Source organism: Excalfactoria chinensis, chromosome Z (genome assembly GCF_039878825.1).
Source record: "Excalfactoria chinensis isolate bCotChi1 chromosome Z, bCotChi1.hap2, whole genome shotgun sequence".
Lineage (NCBI taxonomy): Eukaryota > Metazoa > Chordata > Aves > Galliformes > Phasianidae > Excalfactoria > Excalfactoria chinensis.
The window spans coordinates 16,062,032-16,078,377 of record NC_092857.1 but is presented as its reverse complement, the minus strand read 5'-3'; the positions used below and the strand labels follow the sequence as shown (position 1 = coordinate 16,078,377).

The window sequence follows — 16,346 nt, the reverse complement described above, 5'->3', positions numbered from 1 at the left end:
CCATATGAGCCCACAGGTATACTGTCTATAGCACAAAAATGGAGTATGTATCACTGACACCATTTACAGATGGGAAAATCTTTGCTTGTCCAAAATCGTAGCTCATAGCTAGTTTGAGAGTTTGACTTTCTCTCTCTTTCAGTTCCCTCAGGGACACCCAAACTGCTAAAACATTCCTCAGTAGTAACAGTGCAGAGTAACTGGCTCCAGTTCAGTGGGTTTGGACATCGGAGTGGGATACAATAACCAGGCTGGTTCCAAAATGTAATCTCAGAGTTGAAAAACCACACACCAGAACAAAGTGTTCATACCAGGTTTATTAGGGCACTGAGGAATCTGCCAGATAGGATGAGTCAAACATGTCTGAAGTGTTAAGAGGTAGTTTTAAACAACTGTTCTCCTTCTTACGGAAACTGAGGGATTAAAAATCAAACCAGTCGTGTTCTTACTTCCATAAGGAACTGATCTAGCTGGGAAATACTGGGAAACATGTTTGGATGACAAGTTGGCTGCAGAGTGACAGAGCCAGGGAAGGACTTCTTCATCCATCCTGCTAAAAGCCAGGCTGTTAGGAAGTAGTATTTACTGGTGAGCATGTCACCTCAAGACCTGCCCTATTTCCACATTTCTATGAGTACAGCTTTCAAGTTTTCTGGATGCTGGTTATACATCACCGAGTTTGTAGAATCTGCTTCATCAAGGGTGCAAGTTCTTAATTTTTTTTTGATGGTTTTTGTTTGTTTGTTTGTTTTTCCTCCTCAGCCAAAGTCATTGATGAACTTTCCCGGGTCCATCTCTTCCAATGAAATGCTCCCATGCACCTAAGCACCAAACCACCACGTACAGTCCTCAGGCGTTCTCAACCATGCTCACAACCTGCATAAAATATATATAAAAAACATACTAATCATTGTAGAAACGTATTCCCAACATATTCAAAATACAGACTCAGCTTTCTTGTCCACACTACAACTCAGCTCACTACACCTCATTTCAGTCTAACATTTCACTGCTTCATTATCTCATCAGAGTTATTTCCCATGCCATTGGTCTACAGTGGTTTCCAAACTACCTACCAGAGCATTTCAGTTACTAAGGCAAATACGTGATGATGAAGAAGTGAAAGAAGAGAGCTGGCAGAAATTCCTCATGAAATAACTGCCAGGCAACATGTTTAGATACGGCAGAATTCAAACAACACAGTTTTGAAACGAGTGTGAAATAAATTATACCTGAATGTTAAGGAACAAAGAGGCACGACGTACATAATGTATTGTGTAGGTTCCAGGTTGCTGGAACAAGGCTGGTAAATCCTGCTTTGTCACGAGGCCAACACCAGTCACTGTGTGCTTCACACATCTGGTGTAGGAAGCATGGCACAAATCTGGCAGTTCCTATCAGGTTCTGACATTGAGAGGTAGATGTCAGACAGCACATGGAGAGAAAGCTGGAATCTCTGGGTGCTGACAACCATCTCAATTTCTAGCTGTTGCAGTTGTCTTCTGAGGCAAATGAACCACCATTAGATTTGACAGACTTGTTCATACAGTAACACAAAGATAGATCTTCCAAAGGTAAAGGGGGAGTTGTGAGACAAAGCCTTTCTGCAACCGGATCTGGTCTGTTGTGTATCATTCTGTTCACCTATGTTTCAGAAAGATATCTTCAAATTAGTAGAGGAGCAGAGAAGGGTGAAAAGAACAATGAGGGTATGGATGGCCTAATTTTTGGGAGGAGGATAGGTGAGTTAGGCTTGGTCAGCCAGGCAGGGAGAGAAAATACTGCTTTCTACAAAGACAGGGAGGAAAAAGCTCAACACCAAGGGACTGTTGACTGTTTTGGTTAAAAAGTAGTGTTGGCACAAACAAGTTATCAGTCCATAAGGAACATCAGTTGAAAATTGGAAGTTTCCAAATCATTAGGATAAAGACGTTTAGAGGGCAGTTTTTCAAAGGGAGAACTGGGGAAGGACAAGGATGAGACCAAGCTGTATGAATGTTTTTAAGACAGTGCTCAATAAATGAAAAACAGAGATTATTACATGAGGTAATGTCTGCAGTAGCTGCAAGTGGGATTTAATGATTCAGGTGGTCCCTTCCATCCCATGTTGTTAAGAACCCACAGCCAACATTATTATGTATCCACAGCCAACAGAAAAAAAAGAAAGAAAAAAAAAAAAAAATGAGGCTCTCATTTCTTCTAATGCAAATGTTTTAAAAAGAGCAAAGCAGTCAAAATCATGAGGACTGTGAAAATGCCTACCACGAGCCAGAGATAATTTAGCAAGCCCAGCAGCACTTACGTAAGATTGATGCTAGACAGGAATCCAATGCTTATGTAAAAGCTACTTTCAACAGAGGGTATTGATTTACAGGAAGAGATAGCTTTCTGCATAGCAGTGTTGTGAACTTATTACAGCTGCAATTTGATAGGTAATTTCAAAAGGAAAGCTGCACAAAATGCATTTGCAAATGCATCTTTTACAATAGGCACAAGGATAGAGAGAAATGTCAATATAGGAGCAGGATGTCTGTAAATACATCACTTGCTTTTAATGATGTTAAAAGCAGTACATGCAAAGGTACCAGAAGCTCAGCAAGGATAACAACGGTGACACTAAGGGCAGGATTCACTTGGTGAATGAAAGATATCTTACCGTTCTTGGAAGAATCAGAATTGTTTGCACAGGAAATGGGAAAGACAGGTCAGTATGGATGCGCATAAACAATTTTCCTAGAGAGTAATAGTCTAACCGAAGATGACTGTGTCACAAAAACAGTCAGTAACAAAGAATTACTGATCAATAGCAAGTGTGTAAAAAACCTGCAAAAGACAAAAAGATTAGTAAAACTACATAAACCACTGAAGCAAAATGTATTAGAAAAATAAAACTCAAAAGATGAGCAGTATGGAAATGTCTTGATTTCACTACCTGCAAATGGGCTGCTGCAGTGTTTGATCCCTAGATAAGCATATTTTCAGCCATGCCATAAAATGAGATGATGTTTTTCACTGAAACCTAAGAACTTAATTTCCTCAGGAGTCCTGAGTGAGTCCTTGCACTGCTTCCCTGCCCTGGGGAGCTGCTCCCTTCTTTCTGCACACTGAAGCCAGGAGCATGAAAGCATTTTCTTCAGCACCATCCATTCATGTTCTTCTGCCTCCTCCAACCAAAACGAAGGCTGAATTTTAGTCTCCTCCCTGTGGTAGGATAATTTGCACAGTTTTGCTGTAGTTGTGTGTGTTTCTGTGTTTTTTTGTTTTTGTTTTTGTGGTTTTTTTTGTTGTTGTTGGTTTTTTTTTCTTCTTCCTTTGCTGGCTGCAGGTTTTTTTGTTTTGGTGGAGAGGGGTGAAGAGCTGAGAACTCACTCTGCAATGTCTCTTGAATGGGGCAAGGAGTGTAAGGAGAATAGGTGAAGAAAGATAAAAATTGTGGTTTAGGGAAGGGGTCAGCAAAGTGAAAAAAGACCATCATCAGCCTCCACCTTTGTACAGAGCAGAGTGCCTTGCCTTGCTTTAAGCACAAGAAAAAATAAGCCTTAATTCTGAGCTACTGAGTGCTGCCTATTCTGGGTACACACAGAAATTTCTCCTTCAGATACCAAAAACAGAATCATCAAAATTGCTGTTGTTTAGGAGCATGTACGGACTAGAAACCAGCAGTAACTTATTTTCCCAGAAGCTGCACTTCAACATCGTTTTCATCTGTAATGCTCTACTTAAAATAAATAAATAAATAAATAAATAAATAAATAAATAAATAAATAAATAAAATTGTTGCGGAAGTAAGATTATCTTGCAGACTCGGGACTCCCTCTAGTGTTCTTAAAGACAGATTCCTAGGGAACCCCCTTCACGGACCTTTGGAGTTCTGTATTCGGTTTGATGACTACAGAGCATATATCAATAATTTCTGATTTGCTTCTCAGAAGTCTAAATGTTTCTGCTCACTGTGTTAACCATTCACTCAGAAGATCCAAGCTAAATTTTTGTCATTTGCTACAGTGTTAACTTAAAATTACAACTAAACTATGTCATTTTAACACAATAAATGTTCACTTACCACTGCTTTGTCCAAATACTGTCAATTTCTTCGACACTCAGAACAGAGGACAAGAATGTTGGGTATTCTACTGGCCTAGAGGAATAATCCTACAGAGGAAGAAAGAACAGAAAACAGAACATTTTACAGACTGGACTTCTGTCTGTCTGAACAACATTTTTGTTTAGGGAACAAGTCCTGCCATGCTTTGAGGACTCAAGACATCCTTGAGTAATAAATGCTGAGAATGATTTAAAAAACAAAAGCAAAAACAAAAAACAACAAAATGAATGAAAAACAAGCCTCCCTGGAAATAAATATATATATGTATATCCGTTTTACACTTTTAAAAAAATCTAAGTTTTGCAAAAAGCAAGTAGGACTCAGATTTGGGAATTTCTTGATGATTGGGAATCTGTGTCTTAAAGATATAGACTACTTAGATTCCAATCAAAATGTGATCTATCTCTTCTCAGAAGTCTATTTACATTTGTTTTGCATGACCATAAAGATATTTATCTGAATCACAGCATCACAGAACAGTGGAAATTGGAAGGCACTGTTGGAAATTATCAAGTCAAATTACCCTTCTCAATTGAGGGTCACCTGCAGCAGGTCATTCAGGGCTGTGTCCTGTCAAGTTTTAAACACCAGCAAGGACAGAGCCTCTCCGGGCAGCCCATTCCACCTCTTAACCACCCTCAGTGTAAGAAAGTTTTCTGTGCTTGAGTGGAATTTCCAGTATTTAGTTTGTTCACATTGCCTTGTTTTTTTCTCTGGATGTTGGCTCTCTCTTCTGCAGACATTCCCACCATTTCTTTATACGCATTGATGAGATTCCCACTGAGCCCTCTCTTCTCCAGGCTGAACAACACCAGCTTTGACAGTCACTTCTTACATGTCACAGTAGGTTGCCTTTCTTTGACTGAGAAGTAATTTCAAAATGAGCATAGTAAAAAGATATTACTTTGCTTAAGGAAAACATTCAGTGACTGCTGAGTTACTCACTAGAATTACAGATAAAATATTAAGTGATTGATTACATCTTTTTTGGCTATATTGAATGTAACTACCATGTAGAATGGTTAAGTTTTACGTACCTTAAAATAAGCATAAAATAACATACTGCAATTTCATCCTACAACATGAATCACAAAGTGTTTAAAAATAATGTCGTTTCTACACTCCTGTATGTATAATATACTCCCATTTGCCTGCCTCCCGTCTCTCAACCAAATGTCTTTCTCAACCCCACCTTTCTTCTAACATGGTTAGGGAAGGCAAGTATTCCTAACTGAGGATATGTTGAGTTGTATTTGTGCAACACACAGTTGGTGCAAAGGCAGTTTTTTTCCCAAGGCTTTCCCTCAGCAAGGTTTCTTTGCCATACACCTGCAGCTCTGCTTTTTCAAGTTATTCCATACTGAGTTATTTCTTTGCTTTTCTTGTTCACATCCTAGACCCTCTTGATGCTTTTCTACAACTCCTTCTCCAGGTATGCACAAGTCTTCTTAGACTGCTGACCTGAAGAGAATGAAGTTTATCAGGTCTCTGCCTTTGAGATCTTGAACAAAGTTGTTAAGCAGTATCTTGGTGAAGATCACCCCCTGTGATTCAGCACTAGACTTGGCTCTCACACACTCTGTACATTATTTCAAAAGTCTGAAGACAGCAAAGCTTGCCAAAAGTTGCCAAGAAAAATCTAGACTAAACCATGGCTACAAACCTCAAAAGGAGAGAAGAACCAGACGGCTGACACAGAAAAGATTTTCATTCCATCACATTTTTTCTTATTTCTGCAGCTATCAAATATTATCTAGGTTACTTATTCTGCTTTTTTAGTGTTAAGTTTTTCTCTCTAGAATTCCAGTTCTATATGTAAGGGGAGTAACAAGTTAAAAAAAACAACTGACCTGTTGAGACACATTAAGAAGTGCCTGCCAGCTGATTATATCAGAGAAAATTTTATGACTGCAAGGATAATCTTGGATAATGTATGTGACTGAGGGTATGTCTGCATATTTGAACTGTGATGAGTGGCTCATGCATGAGCAGTTCAAGTATGCTCTTAATGTGTATATATATATATATATATATATATAATTAAACAGAAACTTTGTGCTTTCACGTACAGGGCTCCACTGATAAGGCAAAAATGCAGAACTCCCTTTGTTTAGTTTAGGTTCTATACAGGTTATACATCACCTCACTGTGCGCTCCTAATATTTCCTCTATCTGCTACACATTTATACTATAAATATGAAGATGTGAATCTTCATGCATAGTACTCTTTTATGCAAGTATTATCTCTGTACATACAGATGGTATTTGGTTAAAAAATAAATCAAGAAAGCAATAGAAAAAAAGACATTTTATTTTACAACTATAAATGGTAATGATATTTAAAAAGTCACTGGTAAAACATATGTAGAGTACTGAAACTTCCTTCTGTTCTTTAAAGAGAGGTTAAAGGCAATGTGATGTACTGCTTACTTTCTGTTATATGTCCATTTCAGAATCCTACTGGGCAACAAAGCTGATGAGGGGATGGAGCACAAGTCTTACGAGGAGCAGCTAGGAGTACTGGGATTGTTCAGCCCAGAAGAGGCTCAGGGGAAATCATATTGCTTTCTACAACAACCTGAAACGAAGTCGTGGCAAGGTGGGGGTTGGCCTCTTCACCCAGATGACTTATGGTGGGACTAGAGATAATGGTCTGAAGCTGTATGACCGGTGGTTCAGGCTGGATATTAGGAAAAATCTCTTTTCAGAAAGAGTGGTAATACATTGGAGTGAGCTGCCCAGGGAAGTGGAGGAGTCACGGTCCCTGGAGATGTTCAGGGAACGTCCAGATGTAACTTTGAGGGGCACGGTCAGTTGGTATGGTGGTGACGGGTCAACTTGACTTTAGAGGTCTTCTCCAGCTTTAATGATTCTGTCATTCTGTGTCTACGGACAACATCGCGTTCGGGAGCGCAGACCACCTGTGGCTGCTTCCAGCTGGAGTGAGGCGGTGATACCGCATGCTGTAAAACCTGCGCGGTGCCCCTGTCCGTGCTCAGCCGGGGCAGCACGAAGGACGGGAAGCCTTGCGTTGTGTCCCATGCATGAGCTGGGGAAGAAAACTACCGAAATAAAAAACTACCTCTCGCGCCGAAACGTGGCCAATTTCGGAAGACGCGGGGTGCGGCCCGGTGAGAGCCGCGAAGAGGCAGCTCTGGCCCCGGCCCCCGACACAGAGAGGGCCGGGCCGCGCTGTGGTGGCGCGGAGCCGCCCCCCTCACGGTGCCGCAGAAGAGGGAGGCGGGCCGGGGGGAAGCGGCGGTCGCTGAGGGGAGGGAGGGGAGCTCTGCCGCGGGCCCCCCTGCTCCCCATGGCCTCGTCCCGTTCTGCCCTCTTCGGCGGCGGCATGGTGGGCGGGCTCCGTGCCCCGCTACTGGCAGTGCTGGCGCTGCTGCTGGCCGCCAGCCGGGCGGCTCTCGCAGGTAGGGCTGCCGCCATGGCGGGCGCCGCGGGGCGACGGGAGGGCCCTGATTGACTGCCGTCCCGAGGGGGGTAGAGGGGAGCGAGAAGGACGGGGCCGAGGTGCTGGGCTTCGTCTGCGAGCGGGAGAGGGCAGCCCTGGCGGGGGTGCTCCGCCGGGTTCGGGGAGGGGGATGTAAACTCGGAGTTGCGGCTGAACCGTGCGTGTGCAACCAGCGCCGGTCTGTGAGGCCTGGAGCAAGAACAGGAAAAAATCTTTGGGATTTTTTTTATTTTTTTTTTTTTAAATAGTTGTGAGTGTGACTGTAATTATACGGCATGAGCAAAGCCCCAAGGCACGTGCAAGAGTACGCCCTGTGATCCCTTCCCGTTTTGGTTTACATGCCAACGAGCAGCCCCCGTGGTCAGCGGCGTCGGGTGCCTGGTTTTGGCAGCCCACTGAGCTTATGGCTGACGTCTGGCTTCCAAACCTGCCAGGGGCTGCTGCCCTGCTGCTGCTGGGCGTGTTACACTGCTAGAGCTGACACCTGCACCGCCAGAAGCTTACATTTGAAGTTTGTATCTTCACATGAACTGTAGGTACAGTGTTGAGGACTGGTCATCATGTTTTTTACTTAAATATTTGTGCTTAATAATGGACTAGCAAGCATTGAAGAGTCTTTTTTAGCCTGCTTTGTAATCCCACATGATATGAGCTTTTCCGGTCAAAAGGTCTGCACACATGGTAGGGGTAATATTGATTGAAACGTCTCCTCACTGTCATGTGTACCTGGAAGATCTGGTTGTCACTGGAATTTCTGTAGTGATGTAGCATTGTCAGAAGTGACATGATCGAACAGTTTTGTCGTTCACTTTGCTGGCAGTAATGTGAGGTCAGCTAATACAGCTTTGCAGACAGTGTTCTGTGAAGTTGACAGACCACTTCATGGCTGCTGCTACGGTAGTGTCCTGCATTCCAGGCCTTGCAAGACACAGCCATGGCTGGAGGTGGCATTTCCAGATTGCACTGTAGGGTCACAAAGGCAGCATGCTGCTTGTGCTAATCTAGGTGCAGCAATGTGGAATACTGGTTTGGCATCTGTACCTGGCCAGCATGTTAAAATCCAGCACTTGTCTCCTACTCCAGCTGCTGTTTATAGCCACAAGAGACAGAACCTGGTCCTATACATCTTAGACTGGAGTGGAAAACCTGCAGAAGTCTGAAACAAACAAACAAAAAAAAAAAAAAGGAAAAAAAAAAAAAGAAAAGAAAAAAAGCACTAACAACTTCTTTTAGGTGGTGAACTGAAATTAGATGTTAAGTAGTTTGCTCAACTCTTTGCTATGTTTCTATGATGGAACCAGAACATAACATCACCTATGTTCATTTGATATTCAGCGCTTTAACCATAGGACTATCATTATCTGGAAATCTGGTGTGTAAAGCATATGTGGATGTAGCACTAGGGTGTGTATCACTGTGTGCGTTGTGATCTGCTAGAGGTTTATGGACTCTTAGCTTTTGACTGCCCGCATAATCTTACTGTAAATCCAGCAGTGAGAAAGTGTGAACCAGTATTGAGAATTCGCTTCCAAATGAGGGCTGTATTACCTGTAAATGGCATTCCTAGCAAATCTGACAGTTGTTTAATGTGTCCATTCTTCCTGTGCTTCGTATGTGCTGTTGATGGCATCTGCTACTGGATTATATAAGAATTAAAAATGTAAGTAAAGTTTTGGTTCTGTTTACTCCCTGTCATTTTGATCCATTGTATCTCCTGTTGTCCTTGTATCAAAATTTATCTAATCAAACTCCTGTTCTGTGAAGTATCAGGGGAGTGCAGTGAGGAGTGTCATTTCAGCTCAGACCTTGTGATCTGGGAAGAGGCATTTCCAACACTACGTCAGTGTACTGTGACATTCCTAGTAGTCAGAATGTCTTCTACTTTCAGTTCTTGAGAAGGTGTATCTTCCAAAATGCAGTTTGATATTTTCTTTTTCTCCTGTGAATTCTTACATAAGATGCAGTTTTGATCACCCCCAGACTTCCCTACTGCTTCTGTAGTGTGTGATCTTTGCATACTATTCAAATGGAGCAGAAGATAAACATTTTAATAGTGGAATGTGTTTGTATTTCTTAGACATAGTACCACCTGTGTATTTAGGAAACCTTGCTAAAGAGAAAAAGAAGGGAAATGTATCTCTACGGAATTTAGTCATCAGGGATATTTGGAAGAAATGCACCTGAATTCTGAGAGACTGCAGTTTAGGTCCTCACTGTTCTTTTAGAACAAAAATTTTAACCAGCTTCCCAGCAAAGATTTGTACGCAAACAAATCTTTGTATGCTTTGATATTCAGTGATTCTGATGTGTTTATCAGTATCACCAGTTAATTCTTATCTATAATGCAGCTAGAACTGACTTAAAAATACAGTATTTTATATATAGTTCCATCCAGCTACAAGATAAAATGAAGACAAATGCATTTTTAATTGTGAAGATGTATGTTCTGCTGTTTTTTTTGTTTGTTTGTTTGTTTTTCCCCTCCAGATTATTATTGGTAATTGCTCTTTTCATCTCCCTGCTAGAGGGGGAGGCACTGAGATTAACTGCAGAGACAGGGCTGTTATCAGCACAAAGTTATACCTGCTCATTTCATCAAGCCCATGGCTGTCTGGTTAGTATTTTTAAGTCTGTTCAGTCTAGACCAAAAAAGAAAGTTTTTGTAACATGAAGCCAGGTTTCAGTCAAAAATGTCAGAAAAATCAGCTACCAAACTGATGCTTCTTCACTGCGCATCAGAACGAAAAAGCAAATATGAGATGACTTTAAGAAAATAATTGCCACCAATTTTTTAATTTTTTATTTTTATTTTTTCCAAATTCTAGTTTGAATGAATTTTGAATAACTTGAGCTGATAGTTTTTATTTCTTGAATGTGTTGCTCATGACAACTCCATGAAACCTATGTCTTATTATGATGGCAGTTTCACAGAATCACAGAATCATAGGGGTTGGAAGGGACCACTGGAGATCATCCAGTCCAGCACCCTGCTTGAGCAGGTTCACTACAGTGAGTTGCACAGGAAAGTGTCCAGTTGGGTTTTGAATAAGAAAAGAAGGCTCCACAACCTCTCTGAACAGTTGTTCTAATGCTCTGTCACCCTCAGAGTAAAGACATTTTTCCACATATTCATATGTAATTTCTTATGTTTCAGTTCGTATTCCATTGCCCCTTATTTTCACAGAATCAGAGAACTGTAGGGACTGGAAGGAACCTCCAGAGATCATCAAGCCCAACCCCCTGCCAAAGCAGGCTCCCTACACCAGGTCGCACAGGTAGGCGTCCAGGCAGGTCTTGAATATCTCCAGAGAAGGAGACTCCACAGACCCCCTGGGCAGCCTGTTCCAGTGCTCCGTCACCCTTGCTGTGAAGAAGTTCTTACATTTGTGCAGAACTTCCTATGCTTCAGTTTGTGACCCTTCCCCCTTGGCCTATCACAGGGCATCACTGAAAAGAGTCTGGCCTCTTCTCTTTGCCTCCTTCACCTTAGGTATTTATAGACAGTGATCAGCTCCCCTCTGTGTCTTCTTTTCTCTAAGCTGAACAGACGCAGTTTGCTCAGTCTTTCCCTATAAGGAAGATGCTCATCGTCTTTATGGCCTCGCACTGGACTCTCTCTAGAAGTTCCCTGTCTTCCTTGAACCGAGGAGCCCAGAACTGTGCATGATACTCCAGATATGGCCTCACCAGGACCAGGGCTTTTACTATTTGTATTATGTCTTAAAAAATAGTGGTTTTAATCACTGGTATACTATAGAGTATTGTTAACAACCTTTCCAAAAGTTCAGAAAAACATATTGGTCATTCAGCAATATTCTACCCAAAGGAATTGCTTTTCAGTTAGGGCGCTTTCATATAACAAACATTTCATTTCATCATATTTTCACAGCATCTATCTCCCACCTCTCAGATGTTTACTTCAGGGGATTTTGCTTAAATGACTCACTTTCAAATAACTAAAATTCTGATAGAGGCCTGTATCTCTTTCTCTGAATTATTTTTATGTACTTCAATATTGGGATTCTCCTGTAGTCACAGTGGTTTCAAATGCATACGTGGCAGCCTCAGATTGAAATGAAACAGCTGGGTAGTGAATTTGGAACAGAGAACTGCAGCATAAGAAGGAATCCGTTTGGCTCAGTTCTAGTGAATGGTTCCAGCTTCAAGGAAAATATGGTAAAGCTAAATAAATAAATGAATGTGTGGAAGTAGAGTTTGTATTTGTGGGTGTTAAATAATTCACTTCAGAGAAGACTGATTTCTCTTTTTGTACAGTCTTGGACCTGGATGAAAAGCTCTGTTATCTCAAGGCATCTAGAGAAGTGGCTTGTTTCTGGTTCAGCCTTAGGCATATTTATAGCGCAGAGCATGTGCAATAGTTGCAGAAATAGTCTTTAATCCCTCATTCTGCCTTTATTTATTTATTTTTTTCCCCCATGGTGAACAGCTGTAAAAAGCTTCTTGTGTGAGGTACGTGTAGTTTCTCTGGATTCCTCAGGACTTCTTAATGCCTCCACTTGTGTTGTGCAAAAAAAAAATGAACAAGGCTTTTACAAGTTATTAATATCATGACAATTTATTTATATTTGGTATTAATGGACTGTGAACACTTGCTTCCATCACTCAGATCCTGTCCCAAGGGAGAATCTACCTATTATGTTTACATCTGAAGTTGCTTGCTGCTTTTCTTGTAGCTTATGAGAAGAGTTCTCTATAACTAACAGTTTAGCCTGCTTCTAGTTTATTAGGGATTTATCACCTCTTGTTGTTAAGACTTGCAATTCCATACCAGGAGAAAGGAAAAAAAAAAAGCTGTAAGACTTAAACTTGTGCACCGCTGCACTCTGTTTCATGCATGCTGCAGCTGTCCACACTGTTGCTCTCCTTTGCTAATTCCCTGAGTTGTTGCAGCTATTTCATCTTAGTTACAACTGAAGCACTAAGGATCTAAAGGGGTCTCTCATTGTTTACCACATTTGCATCATTGGGGGGCACTGATGGGGCTAATGGGGCTACTAGCTTTACTTTCATGAATCCTGAAATTATAAATACCCTGTGGAAACCTGTCTTCATCTTGAGATTCCACAACCCCTCTGTCTCTCACAGAAGCACCCTGGAATATGTGCTAGTTCAGAAGTATGTTGGTACAGAGAATTGTTCGTTTGCTTTTAGAATGAAGGGTTGTAGGCAGGGAGGATGCAGTTACACTACTTCATTGTCTCAGCAGCCCCTATCTGAGCTCCTGTGGAATGTGCTTCATAGTCTCCCTTTAATATGGAAAAGTCACTGAAAGAGAAAAGAGACAGAAAGTTATTTGAATTTATCAGCAGACTGTGATTCTGAAAGATCAGTATTTATCTGAGCCATCTCTGCTGACCCATTTCTGTTCCATTTACCTTTCTGTGAATGAGCTGCAGGGAATGAGTCTTTTTTCAAGCTGTAGTCTCAACGAGATAGGGAGAAGCTTGTTCATCACAACAACTTGGAGATCTACTGAAGGCAATACCTGACCAGGCGCACAGTGCATGTGCCTATTGTGCTTTGTCTTGAGTCTACTGTAGGGACAGATGCATTACCCTTCTGTTTTGGCTTTCTGTTTCTCACAGAGAAAGATACATAATTTCATGTTCTTGAAGGGTTGTTGTACAGTTGCAGTGTCATGGGAGGGATGCAAGCCAGGACACTTTCTCTGTTTTGGACCTCCTTGTTACCTTGTAGCATGTGACAAAAGTAGATGACAAAGTAGCAGGTTCAGAAACAGTGAAAAGTGGTTTTTATTTTACCCCTTCTATAGAATCTATTATGAATGGAATTAATATAAAAACCTTACTGAGTTACAGGTTCAAGTCTAAGCTTTCTCTGACCAATTGCTTTGGGAGAAGAGTGTGGAAGAAATCCCAGGAGGGCAATGGTTGAGATATGCATGGCTTTGTCCGTTTCTTGTCAACACTGGCGACTAAAAGGAGTTGATCAGATATGATGTTTTCATCAAACTACTTCCAGTTAATTACAGTGTATGGAATTGTGATTCTAATATCAGTTCTTCCTTATGCATTCCTGAGAATGCATAATCACCAAGGTTTGCTGCTTCTGAGCTACCCCAGCCTGAGCAGAAGCGGCTGATCACAGTGTGCATGGGGGTTTTGATTGGTTACCTCATCCAGGGATTCCCGAGGCAACAGAGCAGCCTGGCAGAAGGCTACTGCCAGGAAAAATGTGGAGACCCAGACAGAGGTGCCCTGCACACGTAAAAGGAAGACTGCAGCCAAGAAGAATGTGGAAACCCAGACACAGGTCCCAGAACAGCACAGTAGCAATTAAAACTTGTTTTCCTACACACAGTAGTGACTCTTCCTTTGTAAGAAATGTGTGTACCTCAGTAACCTAAAAATCCCTCCTCTGTTTCTGTGGGTACTTAATATAATATACTATTACTTTGCTTTTGGCTCTGGGGTTTGCAGCTATCTTTTTTCTTAGGAAAGCCACCTAAAATCTTCATGTTTACTACAGCAAAATTTTAGTATATTAATGTTAGAAATTCTTTCATTGAACAGCTAGTTAACAAGGCCTCTGATTTGATGGTCTGAAACTTGCAGAACTGAGTCTGGAATCTGTGTTGAAGCTGCATTTTTTGCTAAGAGTCACTGAAGTGTTGTCAAATTCAGCAGGAGGGCAGCTAATGTGGAAACAAACAAAGCAAAAAAGATCTCTGCGGTTATGCTTAAATTTAAAAAGAACTGTTAAAATAAGAAAGTTGTCTAAGATGAAGCTGAAAGATGCAAACTAAATATTCAACTACTGGCATCTTTAAGTGATAGTGTCCCAGGGCTGCTGAAGATATCATAGGCTTTTCATAGTTTCATAGTTTCATGCGAGTTGGAAGGGACCTTAGAGATCATCGAGTCCAACTCCCGGGTTTCGAGCCCCCTGTGTAGCAAAGCAGCACTTCTACCCCTGCGCCACAGGGGGGGGATTCGAACCCGGGCCCTCCAGTGCCGCAGGCAGCAGCTTAAACCACTGCGCCACTGGCTTTCACAGATCTAATGTGTAAATAGGCAAGCCTGAAAAAATCAGGTCAAGGGTCAGCTATCTGGAGGAATCAAAGTTATTACTAAATCTTTTGTATATATATATACACTTTTGTATATATATATATGTATACACACACACATATATGTGTATATATATATCTATATGTGTATATATATATGTATATATGTATGTATATATATGTATATATGTATATATATATATATATATATATCTCAAAAACAAAAATCCTGTAGAGGATCTGCATATCCGTTTGGTTAAGTGATCAGTATAAAAATATAAAAAGCACTCAGAAAGAGCATGACAGTGGCAGAGAAGCTAAACAATATGATGTTTACGACTAACTAGGAGGATTCTTGAGCTGAAATCCCTTTTTATTTTTATGAGGAAAGAGAGAGATTGTTAGCAGAAGGGTTCTACAGGAGTTTGTCTTGCAATTTGTGCTGTTCATTGTTGTGATAGAGAAGGTGGTAAAGGCAGAGAGCAGTCAAATGAGGAAGTTTGTTGTGACAGTTGTTCTCCCTTCTGAAGGATTGAGAAGAGTGAAGATCTGAAGGACATCTATACAAAACTGAGTGACTGGGCTACAGGGCTGCAGGGTTGGTTGATGGCTGCATACAGGAACCAGTAGAATAGATAGGACTCTTGAGCCTGGAAAAGTAAGAGACAAGAAAATGTGAAGGAATATTTTTCTGCAGGGTGCCAGGAGACCTGCAGGTCTTTTTACCTGAGATGACAGAGGATGTCTCTGGCAGAGAAGTAGCAGAACTTATTATAGATGAATATGCTTACATGTACCCAAGGAGAAACTAGTTAAGTAATTCATAGAGAAATAATTGGGCAGTTCAAAAACAGACCAACTATGACAAGCTCCTGAAAAGACTGAAATGAAAAAGAATTGTAAACTATGAGTGTATTTAAAGGAAGTTGTTAAATATACTTGTGCTGTTCTTATGATGTCCTTTGGTCACTGCTGGAGATATACTGCTGGGCTTTGTTCATTTCTTGTCCAAACCGATGTGGTCATTCATTGAGCTTTTATCCAGTTACAGGATGAATTCAATATCTAAGATCTATTTCTACTCATATTGTAATTTAGCCAATGGGCAGCTAAGCATAAGATGTTCACTCACTTATCCCCCCACCCCCCATATAATTATTTATATATGTTTTGGGTTGTTTTTTGTTTTTGTTTTTGTTTTTTTTTTTTAATATATGGTTAGATACAGATGAGAGAAAGAGATTTTTTTGTGTGTGTAACTAAATTTTATGCTTGTTTTCTTTTCTTCTAGTGTCATTTTATGGTGATAGTTTTGTGGCATTGAAGATGGCAGAAGCATCCTGCCAGACAACCTTACAGTTACGGTTTCTAACAAGCAAGCCACATGGATTGCTCTTTCTTGCAGCTGGGAAGAGAAATTATTGTTTGATGGAGTTACAGTCAGGAAATCTGCAGGTATCGTTTGTAACTACAGCAAGAAAGATACATGTAGCCTCTGCTGTTGAGTTTTTCTTTAAGCTGTTGTCAATAACAATTCTCAAAGTTCATGTTTAAAAAAAAATGGAATGTCAGATAACATTTTTTTTTTAAATTTTCAATTAAATTATATCTTTCTTACAATGATAGTTAATAAGAAGCTAGTTATTAGAAGCCTCCTAGATCTCTAGAAAACTGTAAGATCAAAATCACTGTGTTCAAGGCATGAGATTTGATGAGGTAAAATTTCA

The 16,346-nt window shown here is 40.8% G+C and overlaps 1 protein-coding gene across 1 annotated transcript in view; it reads left to right on the top strand.

Annotated features, from left to right (window-relative positions):
• The first annotated feature begins 6,971 nt into the window (after nucleotides 1–6,971).
• Nucleotides 6,972–16,346, top strand: part of LOC140263935 (chondroitin sulfate proteoglycan 4-like) — a 37,898-nt gene continuing 28,523 nt past the window's right edge. The window contains 4 exon segments of the mRNA XM_072359270.1: nucleotides 6,972–7,236; nucleotides 7,239–7,408; nucleotides 7,410–7,527; nucleotides 15,911–16,074. Coding sequence (XP_072215371.1) covers nucleotides 6,972–7,236; nucleotides 7,239–7,408; nucleotides 7,410–7,527; nucleotides 15,911–16,074 — 717 coding nt within the window.